We start from the raw sequence: 13,525 nt of genomic DNA, 5'->3' as shown, positions 1-13,525 counted from the left end.
ACTGCAGATCAGCTGGCATTCAGTAACTTATTACCTCTCTTAGCAACTGTTTTATGTGCTTGCCTGTACCCTTGTACCAAGGGTAATGCCCTGAGGTTCCTCTAGAAGAATGTTTGTATGAGTGAGCAAATGGTTTTATATCACTATTAAAAAAGAAAATAATGGTGTTTTCTTCTAAGATTTTTCTAACATATGCTGCTAGTTCTCAGCTTCCCATTTTGTAGTCTGAAGTTGCCAGAGTAGATGTTCTGTTCTTGCATCTGTAGTTCCCTGTCTGAATTTCAGATTTAAAAGAGAAACTTTCACAACCATTTAAAAAAAATAAATCACATTTACATGTGGAAGAAGTATGTGTCAAGTGTTGGTCTGACTTGCCAAAGATAAATCCAGGGTGCTGTTTGTTTAGTATAGAGTATATTTACTATTCATGCAACACAGAGCTGATAAGCACATAGTTTATGCTGTCTTGTAATCATATTGCCTATTGTTACCTTGAACTGTTGCTGATAGGAAATACAGAATGTGTGATTTAACATATAAATGCTGCTCTAATATGGATTTTTCAATTGACTTTACAGTACCATAACAGCTTGGGGGAAAGATCATGAAAAAGATGCTTTTGAACACATAGTGACACAGTTTTCTTCAGTGCCTGTATCTGTGGTTAGTGACAGCTATGACATTTACAACGCTTGTGAAAAAATATGGGGTGATGACTTAAGGCATATAATTGAAGCACGAAGTCCAGAGGCACCACTTATTATTAGACCAGATTCTGGGAATCCCCTTGACACTGTTTTAAAGGTAATCCTTTCTTGAAGTCATTTGTATATAAGACTGGGAAGGGCAATTGTTTGTTTTGTAATGACCAGCTAACAAACGTAGGAAACGTAATGCTCTGACTTGGTATGCATAGTATATAGTTGATGCTAGATAATTTGGACCTATGAAAAACATAAATGCTTACCTCCTTTCAGTATAGATAGGGAAACTCTTTTGCAGTCTGAAGAGTTTAATCTTTTTCATCAAACCCATTCTTGCATACCATTCTTGAAGCTTTTACAACAGTTACCAGTTTTGCTGGTCTAGTGATGCTGGAATGATTCTATGAAGAGAAACTTTAATCACTTAACAAATAAAGTGGGAAACAACTTGAGTATTAATAAATGCCAGGCCAGTAAGACTTGTTACCACCAGGTTCAGGTATCTTGGCATCCTGTATTAAGGTAACTCACTATTTTATGCTACAAATGCAAGTTTAGCACTCTTCTCCCTTTTGTAAGACATGCATTTAAGTCAGTAGCACACAACCTCCAAGTTGAAAAATGATTCTTGCCTCGTAGCTCTTTAGAGAGCATAATGATTGTTGCAGTTCTATAATAAAAGCTGTTGATACCTCTGAATTTGAGTAGCTGTCAGCACTGTTTTAATAAGAAAGCAGGGGAGATTTTAGTTATGTTGGTACTCTATCAAATTAATCCATACAGCTTTAACACTTTTTTTTTCCTTTGGGACGAGTGACATATCACAGATAGGAACTTTGAATAATCTTTATCAGAGCTGATAAGAAAAACTCCTAACTGAAGTGTTTCATTTTAATTATTGGTGGCTAACGAAATTGCAGAAAACTGAAAGCCTCATCCACCATGTTTTAAGTGAGCTCAAAAGAAGAGCAGAATCTTCAGTTGACACATTTAATAGTAAAAACTTGCAGCAACCAAAGAGAAAGGAGAGAAGCATGGTTCTGATTAGCTCTTGGGTACAAGTTTATGAAGGCCATATGGTCTGTGACTGCTTTAATTTAATGGCTTCCACCACAATGGCTGGCATGCTTTTTGTTTGTGTGCCTATGTGGATAGATTTAGAGCAAGATATGTGGGTATATTTATGGATTTTTCTTTTTTCGAGAGAAAGAGATCATAAATATGGAAATTGTGTTTCTTTATTGGAATGGCGGGTTATTTTTATTTTGAACTGTCTCCCTTCTCTTCGATAGGTCTTGGAGATCTTAGGGAAGAAGTTTCCCATTACAGAGAACTCAAAAGGCTACAAGTTGCTGCCACCGTATCTCAGAGTTATTCAAGGGGATGGTGTGGATATCAACACATTGCAAGAGGTAGGAGATCCTGTTCATGTGTCAGGGTGACACTGGCAATGTTGATATTTAATCTGGACTCTGTTATGACTAGTCAGATGTTGCAGCAGAGGCTGCTGACCCCGCCCTGCCCTTCATTCCAGACACTGGCAGCAATATCCTAATGTGTAAAACAAATTCATTAAAACTCCACAGGGAATTAAGATGCATTAAAAAAAAAACAAACCCAAAAAAACCTAAAAGGCATTTCCTAATCCCCCTGTTGTAACCCTTCTCCTCCCACTGTCTCTCCTTTTGTTTGCTTTCATCCTGCTTGTCAAGTCAATTCAGATCAAAATGTGGCAGTGTTTGGTCCTTTCATTGATATCGAAGGCACACTGCATGACTGCTGTGCTATAGCAATAGCGGTAATTAACTGGTTTGGCTCATAGCTATGTACCATCTGACGTGTGCTTGCGCTCAAATATTGAAGGTGTAGTTTTGAAGGAGACTTTTTAAAAACAAGGGTAAGGGAGGCGAGTTCATTGGTTGGGCAACTAGTGGAATAAGGATTGTTGAAAGTCAGAAGATATGTATAACAGATTAGACTGTAGTCTGAGTCAAAAGTGCAATTTCATCAAGACAAAAAATGGTTATTTAGTAGATGCTTCATGCTTGAAACTAGTTCTAAATTCACCACTATTGATGGAGGTACTAGGTAATATAATGTGGTTACAAAGATACAGGCTGCAGTAGCTACAGGTGATGAGGGGCATGTAAAAGGAGGAGGACTTGGCTTCATCAGGTTTGTCCTGAATCGATTCATCTTCAGCTGTATTAGAGTTCAAAAACAGAAATAAGTTGGATAAATTTAAGATTAATTTTACTTGGTTTTATTGATGCTTATCTTAGCTTTCTAGACTGACATATCCTTAGATTCTTAAGCGTTGACTTTTGCTGCTTCTCAAAATTAAGAGTGAGACAGACATCAGGCTTGTTTTTTAGTTAGTCTGAAACTATCTGCATATCTAATGTGGGCACATAATGTGAACCTGAACGACAGAACTCAAATTTGTTACTCTGATCCTTAGAGAGCAGTTAATATTGAGATAGTTCCCTGATACGGCAGTTGTGGTGCAGTCATGCACTACAGTTTTGTGCCTCCTCCAATAGCCTTTAAAGCAAACTTTATTTTCCTTTATTTTTTTGTCCCATGTGTCTTTTTGAGAATATACAACTGTGCTAATGTGCTAAATAGAAGACAAGCTTGAGAGGTTAATAGCTGGAAAGAAAGTCTTACAATTAGTACTAGGCAAAGAGACTCTCTCTGTTTTTGTTTGGTTTTAAATAAACTTCTGCTTGTTCTCAACAACCATTTAACAGGACAGATGACTGTTAGGCAAAGTGTGTTGTGGTTGAGATTTTCATGAGTCATGACAGAAAAAAATGGGACTTAATTCTTTCTTGTAAGGAACTCAGAGGTTGCTTTTCTGTAAGTTATACTGGACAAAATTCAAGGATGCTTGGATAGCATCAATTGTAATCAAAATATTAAAACTACTATTTAAAATGTTTACATTAGAGGAAAAAAATGCACTGCTCTCTAAGTTCTAAAGAGAGCAGGAAAATAATTCCAGCAGCTAATAGGAGAGGATAAGACTCAGAAGGAGCAATTCTTTGTTCAAATGATCTGCCTGTTTACATGTTTTCCTCATCAAACTGTAACTGATTGAGAGGTCTATCTGTAATATGTAGTAGAATAGAGTTGAAGATGCAGTTCCACAAGACATACAGAGCAGACATAACTCACTGCTGCCTTCTCATCTCTTCCTGACTCTGTAACATGTTGCACACCTCATGTCAGCTTTGGTCATTGAACTGCTGGTCATTAAACTAATTTAGCCCTCGTATGTAGGAGCAAAATAACTCAAGCAAAAGTGATAAATTTTGTGGTTTAGTGAATTAAATTGGCCTAAAAAAGGGGCTAGTACTCACCAGCACAATACAAGAGAGAAAATAAACTCTTGTTTTAATCTGGGAGAAGCAGGCAAGAAGGAAAGAGAGTTCTCATTTGAAAGCAGCAAGTTATGTTGGAGCAAAAAGACCGTGATCTTGCAGCCTAATTTTAGTCATTTAAATTTCATGGATCTCTTTATCCTCTTATGTCAGCAAAACCAAGGTTACCATGCTGACTTCTGGAAGACTGGGTAATAGTTTGCCATTTAAAAAAACAAAACAAAACAGAAAAAAACCCACCTCAAAACCAACCCAACTCTGAAGTATAACATCCTTTTCAAGAAGTTTACATGAACAGATATGAACATATTGTTGTGGCCATCTTCCCCCCCCCCCCCCCCCCCCCCCCCCCTTACAGCCTATGCAAGTCATTATTCTAACTACTCCTTATCAGGCTTAGATTCTAAGCATGATTTATTGTTACAGATCAGATGAAAGGTAATGGGTACAATAGGAAAATCTAGAATGAGTAATGACCAATCAGTCTCACTTAACTATCCAAACTAGCTGAAACAACAATATAGAAAACAACTCAAGAGTATAAACTGGATTTTAAAATTCTTTGTTTTAATAGGGGATGCTGGTAGAACAGGTAAGGAAACTTTTCTGACTTTCTTCTAGCATTTTCACTTTTTAAAATCATTCCAATCTGCTAACTCCACAATATATTACACTTTCAAAGGATTTTCTTTGAACATTCAATTTCCAGATGTCTTTAAATTTTATACAAAGAAAATCCTCTAATCTGGAGTCACAGTTGGCATTAATCATGCTCATAATGGTCAGAAGAAGCTGGTCAGAACCTTGATACCTGAACTGTTCTCCCTGTATAGGTTTGAAAGTGTGAGACAAGAAATTCTTCTGTATCATTTTCCTTTGGGGGAGGCTTCAGTTGTTTCAGGTCTCCTACTTTTCTTCCCTATTACTGCTGTTGTTTGCCATCTCTTCCCCATACCTAAGGAAGCTGTTATCTGGGCCTCTGCTGCCTGTCACTGGTAGAGTCAGAGCTGTCTTTCAACTTAGTCTTGATTTCCCTTCCGCTCCACACCAGCCAAAGATCAGTCTGAGTAAGGAAATCCCTTGGGAGAGAGTAGAAAGGTGGAAGCCAGTTCTTTACCCAAGGTAAGTGAGTTGTGCCTGTGGCACAGGATGAACAAACCATCAGTAAATGAGAGCAGGAACACTAGCTGGAATGGGGTTCACATTTCTCCTCACCCAGGAAAGAAGGTTAAGCAGCCTTGGCCCAGCTATGCTATACTTGTACTAGCATGTGTTAACCTACAAGTGTCAGTGAACATGAAGTCTGTGCATTATGTGCCGTGGTAGGATGTTGTGTATACCAGGTAGTTTGCGTTACACCTTGCGGGCATGTTCAGGTGAGTTCAATGTCAGACCTGATCTATAAAACTGGATAAGGAAAGGAGTAGAATACATTGGCTCAGGCTTAGCCAACAGTTCACATGGCTTCAGGCTTGGTCAGCATCTGAACAGAACTTGATCAGAGTCCAAGTGGAGTTTATCTATATTTACCTTTTCAAAAGACAGTGTAGATAAGCAGAGTCCATATGCAGGCCCAGTTAAGTCTGTTTTTTTACAGTACTATTTGGCCTTATGCTTAAGGAAAGGGTATACAAAATCTGTTTTCTTACCCCTCTTTTGTCATCTTTCAGTTATTTCTGAGATGCTTAAGGGATAATTTAATTAATTTCAATTGTTTATCCTCCCTGAGTATCCCTTTTAACTGCTTCCAGGAGAACCTAATCACCTGAAAATATGGATTCCTTTTGTGCATGGTCACTGTCTGAAAGAGTTTGGTGACTACTGCTAAAATAGACTGGATTGTCACATATCAAGGGTCTATTTGTTTAGGATACAAAGCTTCTGAAGGGTTCCTTTAAGTGAAAGTCATGGTGGTAGGGCCTGAGATTAATTTTGCTTGGCTTCTTGGATGAGTAAGCTGGTACCATTAAAATGATGGGAACTCAGTGATGAGCGCTCTACTGGGGAAATCTCCGCTAAAAACGTAGCGGGAAGGTGTTCAGAGCATATCCTCAAAAGGTTACAGCTCTGCAGTCCACCTCTCCTGTTGGCTGACCTCTGGCAGGCATTTAGACTGAGTATCTGTGAGAAGACGGTCTGCATGTGACTAAATGGATAAACAAAATACTAGTATGCTCTTTTGTTTACACTAGCTACCTGTTTGCCACTGTCTGAAGTTGGAATTGTCTCTTTTCCTTTTTATTTCCTTATGAATGAACTAATTTTGCCTTAACTATCCCTTAAAAAAAAAAGTTGCTTGACATCAGTAGCTTCTGAAACAGTCCTGTTCAGTGTTACTCTGACATTTCTTTTTGATTAGGAAGCTGAGACTGCACAAAAGATGACCAGATTTCTGATGATGTTGATTTTTGAAACAGCACTGTTCCCCATAGATTTTTGTCCTTCCATTCTGCTTCTCACATTCCTTTTTTACTGGTTGGATGGGATTTTGCTATTTCACCCATCCTGAAGTTTTCTCACCCTCTTTTGTTAGTAAAATGGTTAGGAGAGAAGTGTTCAAACACTCTTATTGGGGCTATAACTGTAATTTCAGGCTGTCATAAGCGTAACAGGTCAGGGGAACAAATCTTGGCTGTTTATGAGCATGACTAAACTAGCACCCATTACTCCAGGCTAGAGGATGTCATGTTTGTCTGGATAGAATGAGGCTTGGGGGAAATGATATAGTAAGTTTTAACTTGACTGTTGATAGCAGTGCAGTTAACATTGATCTGTACCTGCTTGAGAAGGTGGCAAAGCAAACTTTTTGAGCAGCTTTATGTATTTCCATTTCCCATCTTCAAAATTGCTAATCTAATTCTAGTCAATGTGATTTTTCAGGATAACTGCTCTGTTGAAGTTGCTGGTCAAAGTGGGTAATAACTTCTTGGAGTTGATGAGCAAGATGACTGCTTTGTTTCAGGATACACGCTATGCTTTGAGATCTTCCCATAATTCTGAGAAATCAGAAGGCTCTAAAATGCTCTCATGAAGTCTTTTAGTTTCTTTAGAGCTCTGATTGTCTGGGCATTGCATTACTGTGCTACCCTAGTTTGGAAAATATATATGCTGGCATGATAGTAGTTTTACAGCAAAACCTTTCTATAATTATGCCATGCTGAAATTACAAATAAAAATACAAACAGCGTGCCAAGTATTGACAGAATTGTTATGTATATCTCCTGGAAACTGAATGTTAGTTGGTTTAATTGTCTGTAAAAGCATCTTGTTTAAGTAGTATAATATTTTTATGGAAAAAATGGCATGGCCGAAACGTATGCTCCATCATAATTTTCTTTTTCTTACTAGATTGTGGAGGGAATGAAGAAGAATAAATGGAGTATTGAGAATATTGCCTTTGGATCTGGTGGAGCTCTGTTGCAGAAACTAACCAGAGATCTCTTAAACTGTTCCTTCAAATGTAGTTACGTGGTGACCAACGGTCTCGGGGTATGTCTTTGTACAAATTCTACCATTATGGTTTCAATAGAAGCCCACTTGAAAACCTGTTTGCCATTTCCTATTACATTACCACCATCTGCATTAGGTACACAAGCCGCACAGAGCCCATTCCTTATAAAAGAATACTCTTTTCATTTTAGGTAAATGTCTTCAAGGACCCAGTTGCTGATCCAAACAAAAGATCAAAGAAAGGACGACTGTCATTGCATAGGACACCTGCTGGAGACTATGTGACACTTGAAGAAGGCAAGGGAGATCTTGAAGAATATGGACAGGTATGAATTTCCAAAATGTATTACATCATTCTTCATGCAAAACTAGACTGAGGGAAAAAGCAGGTTATAACAACTTCAGAATTTATTTTTGATTGTCTTTTTGTTCAGTTCCCATCTTACTACCTCAGAAGTGTCCCCAGTGCCAAATTCAGTAACAACAGACTGTTAGAATGCCAGTAGAATGTTCAGGCTTTACAATTGGAAATCTTTCTCTTTTGTTTGTCTTCAGAAACAAAAGAACATTGCCACTCTTTCCCAAAGCTGATGTCTTAATGTTGTGGAATATATGCTAGCCAAGTAGTATGGGCTATATTGCACAATTTGAGTAGTGACCTGAGTTGGAGGTGGGAGAGGGACAGACATAACTAAAATTTGTTTCTGCTTCCCTCTTGAGACTTTTTTTTTTAAGTAGTTCCTTCAGGTGTTAATGCTCTGTACATGGAGTAGTTGATCAGTTTTCAAAGGTGTAAATTTAAACAAGGAATTCAGTTTCCCTGTTAATTCTTTACAATTGCAAAATTAAACGCTGTTTCAGTAAAATAAGCACAAGCTTTATGCCAATCTCAGGCTTTCAGTTTGGTATCTCTTACATTTTCAGTGTGCAAGCAATGAAATATTTAACTGTGTGTTGAGTCTCTTGCTGAATTAAGAGGACTGAATATAAGTTAGCAAACTGCACTTCAGCCTTTAGAAGCTGGAAGTTTCTTGAGTTTTCTGGTATACAGAAGCACGTTTCTGTGCTACTAGGCAGGAGGGGTGCCTCTAGGCATGCTGTTTTATGCAACAGTAAGCATACAACTGAGATCTCTCTGAGAAATTTCAAGACAGAAAACAGTTATATACACTGTAAATGATGTGCTCTGAATGCAAAGATCTAAGAAAAAAAAAGCTTTCAAAGTTATATATACACATATTCATGTGTATAGGTTTGTGATGAACATTAATTCATATGTATATATCTATATGTAGAGAAGGAGAGACCTAATGGTGAGAAATCTCTTCAGAACAAACCACAGGATTTTGGCTCTGAAATTAGGCAACATATAGTTCCTTCATTTTTGACAGGTGAAATAATTCATTAAAAAAATTTCTGTCCTGGGATATTAGAGAGGATTATTTGTGCAGTATAGGTTCCGGAGCTCCTTGGGAAATGACCTGGAAATGTAGTGTTTTGTGGGCCCATTTCCGTGAAGCTACAGGTAATAGGTCATCAAGGATAGTGACTGCCCAACGTTGCTTTTGTGCTGACTTTTCTGTACAAAGCTGTGCTTGCTGCTCTTTCAGTGTGCTCTTTGCAAGCACTTCTTGATACACTGTTTTAGAAAATATATGTGCAAAGGGGACTGTGAAGAAAGATTTTTTTTTTTTTCATAGTTGCTCTAGAAGAAGTAAAGATTTTATTTAAACCTCTAATTGAGTTGTATTAAATCGGTTGAGCGTCGCCTTTCTTACTAGCTGCTCTAGCAGGGTATATTTAGCATGTGTGTATTTGGCTTTGACCAGATGTGGACAGGTCGCTTTAGGGACTACTCAGCACAAAGCTTCTGTCTGTGCACAGGATGGCCTAAATACTTTCTTCTGTCTAACCATTCGTGAAGGCACCAGTAGAAGCTGTAAAGATTTAGTATCTTGACAGTCTAAAGCTCTAGCCCTACCAGGCTTGTCTTGGGTGCTTGCTATTGAGTTTGTGTAACCTATGTTTGTTCATTTGCCAAATCAATCTTGCTAAAACAGTGGTGTTTCTTGCAGGATCTCCTTCATACAGTATTTAAGAATGGAAAGGTAACAAAGTCATATTCATTTGATGAAGTAAGACAAAATGCCAGGCTGAAGAACAGTGAACTAGAAATGACGTCTCACTAAATTTCATTCCATGTCTGTGTATGTGTGTGTGTAACAAGTACGTACTGCATAGCTACTGGGTTTATTGTACAGATTTGTGTGTTTGTGTTTTATGACATTGTAGCCAAATTATTTGTTGGTTTATGGACATACTGCCCTATCTTTTGCCAGTCTTTAGAAAAGATGAAATCAGGAAATGGTACTTACATTGTAAAACATATTTAATGCTAAAGTGTGCTTTTTAGGGCCCTTTGCCAGTAGTGATTCAATCTGGTATTGATCTTTTCACAAATGAGACAGAGCTGAGAAACTTTTTTATATATAACAGAATATCACAAAATGGATTTACATAAAATTATCATAATTGCTTTATGTTTATATTTAACTTGTATTTTTGTACAAACAAGATTGTGTAAAATATATTTAAAGTTTCAATAATTAAGTCTTTCCAACTTTTCATGATTTTTATGAGCACAGACTTTCAAGAAAATATTTGTGGGGGGGAAATCCATTGCCTTTTGTCCATTAATCAGCAAATAAAACATGGCCTTAAAGTTTGTTGTGACATTGTACCATTTGATGACTAAATCAGGACTCGTATCTCCTTAAGATCCCATAAAATTGCTGACCTCACCATTTCTTGTAGTTGTCTGTATTAGCAAATCTGCATTAAAGAAAATTACTGTTCTTACTAGAAGGTTTAGGTACTACAGACCTTGCTGGCACAGTAAGGTATGTAAATGAAATGCCAAATTTGAAAGGATTCTCTACTGCAACTTAACTTGCCAAGTCTATCCCACTTGGCATAAGCACCTCAATATTTTAAGAGTAAAGTTTTTAAGAGATCTCCTCTTCCAATATAGAATATATGTGTAAAATACTGAGATATGGAAGCGGTGTATTTTAAAGTAATTACACTTCTGGGTTTATTTTTCATATACTGTAAGTGACATGACTTTAAAGCAAAATACTGGATTGGGTAGTGCACTTTTTTACTTTTTTGTATTTTTTTCATTGATTTGCCTTTTGTCAGACTGGATGTTAAATTGTAAAAATGTTTAACTATTTTTGTTAACAACTTTAATAAAACTTTATGCTAGCCAAACTCCTACATGAATGGCAGACCTGTTTCCCCTTCTCGCCCTGTCTCATAGGGGTGAGGAGGGGCTTTTATTTTGCAGAGGGTAACTGTAAAACAATATGTTTGAGAGATACTTTGGAACTGTCTGCACTTGATTGTATTTGCTCTCTGCATATGCTTGATTTGAGTATCTGCTGGAAAACAAAACTGTTGAGGATTTTATTTGAGAAGCTATGTAGTAACCTCTGAAATGTTTTAGTACTGTAGGATGGCTCTCACTAGAAAAGTACCTCCCTTAAAAAACAACAGCAAAAGCAAGTGACTCCTATGTTATGCTGGTGATAAACTATCAGCCAATGACTTAATGTACTAATGTAATTAATGCTTCTAATTAGTAAATGATGTTACAGAAAAATGTTTGGGGTCCTCTAAAATAATTTAAGCTTACAAAATTTTATAAAAAATGCTTTTAAAGGAAGATTGAAAAGCCATACTACATTGTTCTTATTCTCTCGCCAAAAAGGGCCACATTAAAGCACCCGTGATATTTCCGGGGTTTGTGGTTAAGACGTTTATGCCCAGTCTCAATAGTTCTTGTTAATAAAAACTTGTTTTCCACTTGTAGTGTATGTAATTATACATTTAAGTGATGTATTGTTTCTGAAATAGTGCTTTAGTAAGACTCTAAATGCTGACCTTTCACACTGAGGAACTGCCTTCCCTTTGCTATACTGATATTGTTTGTATTTGGCCAGGAAAGATTTTAAATCTGGACCTAGGATCAGTAGCAGGTAAATAGTACAGAGCCTTTTTCACTCCTCCACATGTGTACTAGGGAATTTTATGGTGTATGGTTTAAAAAACAATAAAGTAAATGCTGCTTTCATTCTGTACCAATAAAAATTTTGATAACTATTGACTACCCATAACTGATATTTTTGTACTTGAGAACTGAGGATATACTGTGGAAGCACTGTTTTCTTGTGTACCATGAAATACATCAGTAATTGTTCAGTATTGTCTAAAACTTTTAGCTTATTAGTTGGACACTTGAAGCAAATTGTCTACTCGTGCATGTCACTTTCAGAAAGTTGTCATGTTGCTCATTTTATTAAATGTTAATATATTTACAAGGAGGAAAAAAAAAAAAGAAAAACACCTGGTGCTATTCAGACCTGAATACATGTGTGTCTGTGTTTAGCGGTTTGATGTTCTGGGCATCAAGGAGTTGACAGAAATTACTGCAGTGCTTGAACCATACAATATCCTAATTCTTCCACATGGAAGCAAACAGCATGTTTAAGTTTGCTTTAAATTACTAGACTTGTAGTCATTGATATATTTTAACCCCATTTCATAATATAATACAGTATTTGTATGTAAAAATAGGAATTGGGAGTTTTGTGTTTAATACTCTTATTTGTAACCATATTTAGCATAAGAAATGGATTTTTATAAGACTATTTTTTTTCTTCAGCTGCATGGTTATGAAAAGATGATTTTTTTGGTACTTTGAAAGGTCTGAGGAGAGAACAGAAGAGTACTTAGCTGTTTGGTTTGCCAAAATCAAAACAAAGCTTAAAACAGTTTTTTCTTATAGGTTTTTACATTCCTTCTTAACCTGTTTAGTGAAGAATAAATATTCCTCACTTAAATCCTCTGTTAAAGTAATTTTAATGTACTTAGCATCAAATACCAGTATGTAATACACACGGAAATAAAGTTTAGTTCTGGCAGTGAAAATAATAGCCATTTGACTGTGTCTTAAAGTTGTGATGTTGGGCATCAGATTTCATTCCTGTGCTCTTTGTTGCCAAACACGGACCTGCACATAGCTGTGCTGTCATTGCAGTCCTCTGTAGGAGAGCTGCTTGGTTGGCTTGCATACAGTTTGTGGTTAAGTGATTGAATTTAGTCAGCTCAGTTCTAAAGAAAAGGAAAACTGGGTTCTATTTTTTGCTTTATTTCCCTCTTTTGGGGGTGGGGGTGGGATGGGTGAGCATACCTGTTTGTGCTTAAAAATTGAAGCACTTGTAATAAAATTTGGTATAATGAATTATCCCCTTTTTATATTTTGAATAATCCTTTCTCAAATAACGATTAATTATTTAAATTTTACCTCTGAAGCCACTAAAAATGCTTGTTTAAAAGCAAATTAACCAAAGATGTTGCAGCCTTCAGTTCACCTCAGTATCTGTCAAAAAATAATGTCAGCTCTTCAACACAGAGAATGTCTCATGTCCCTTTGGACAGGATTTTCATAATTAAAAGAAATTACACTTTTGACTTGTACATAACTTTAAATTACAAAGGATACCTTACAAACACAGATGCTGTTAGTATGGGTGTATAAAGCACCTAGTGTAAAGATAATTTATCATCATTTGTTGCTGGTCCCTTCAAGTCATACTGTAATGTAAAAAGGGGCTTCTGTAGCCTATAATAATGGCCTTTTAGCATTTAGAATTTAAAGTCTCTGTTACATTATCTTTACAGAGAACATGCACAGCCTAAGTGGTAGGCAGGCTTTTACATGCTGGTAAAAACCTCCAGTTACACCACTCCAGCTTTTCTTACTCTAATCAGACTTTGTGCAAGTTAAGTGATTACCAACAGCAAGTGTGCAGTGGTAGCCTCCCAGGTCATCATGCAAAGGAGTCTGCAGAGAAATTCCAGGCCTCTGACTGTGCAGGAGAAGGCAAAGGACTCAAAAATGTGTCTCTTCCTATGTCCTCC

The 13,525-nt window shown here is 36.9% G+C and overlaps 1 protein-coding gene across 3 annotated transcripts in view; it reads left to right on the top strand.

The window, feature by feature from the left end:
* NAMPT (nicotinamide phosphoribosyltransferase) overlaps positions 1-12,537 on the top strand; it is a 30,687-nt gene extending 18,150 nt beyond the window's left edge. For 2 of the 3 annotated variants that reach the window (XM_074869965.1, XM_074869967.1), the window contains exons 7-12: positions 579-804; positions 1,997-2,116; positions 4,665-4,682; positions 7,439-7,579; positions 7,732-7,866; positions 9,616-12,537. In XM_074869965.1, the coding sequence (XP_074726066.1) occupies positions 579-804; positions 1,997-2,116; positions 4,665-4,682; positions 7,439-7,579; positions 7,732-7,866; positions 9,616-9,729 (754 nt within the window). In that variant the 3' untranslated portion in view covers positions 9,730-12,537. The remainder of the gene's footprint in view (positions 1-578; positions 805-1,996; positions 2,117-4,664; positions 4,683-7,438; positions 7,580-7,731; positions 7,867-9,615) is intronic. The other variant, XM_074869966.1, reaches the window with a different exon arrangement.
* The last annotated feature ends 988 nt before the right edge of the window (positions 12,538-13,525 follow it).

The sequence above is a fragment of the Strix uralensis genome, chromosome 5, assembly GCF_047716275.1.
Source record: "Strix uralensis isolate ZFMK-TIS-50842 chromosome 5, bStrUra1, whole genome shotgun sequence".
NCBI classification, from domain to species: domain Eukaryota; kingdom Metazoa; phylum Chordata; class Aves; order Strigiformes; family Strigidae; genus Strix; species Strix uralensis.
The sequence above is the reverse complement of the archived record's forward strand: the minus strand, read 5'-3'. Positions and strand labels throughout refer to the sequence as shown.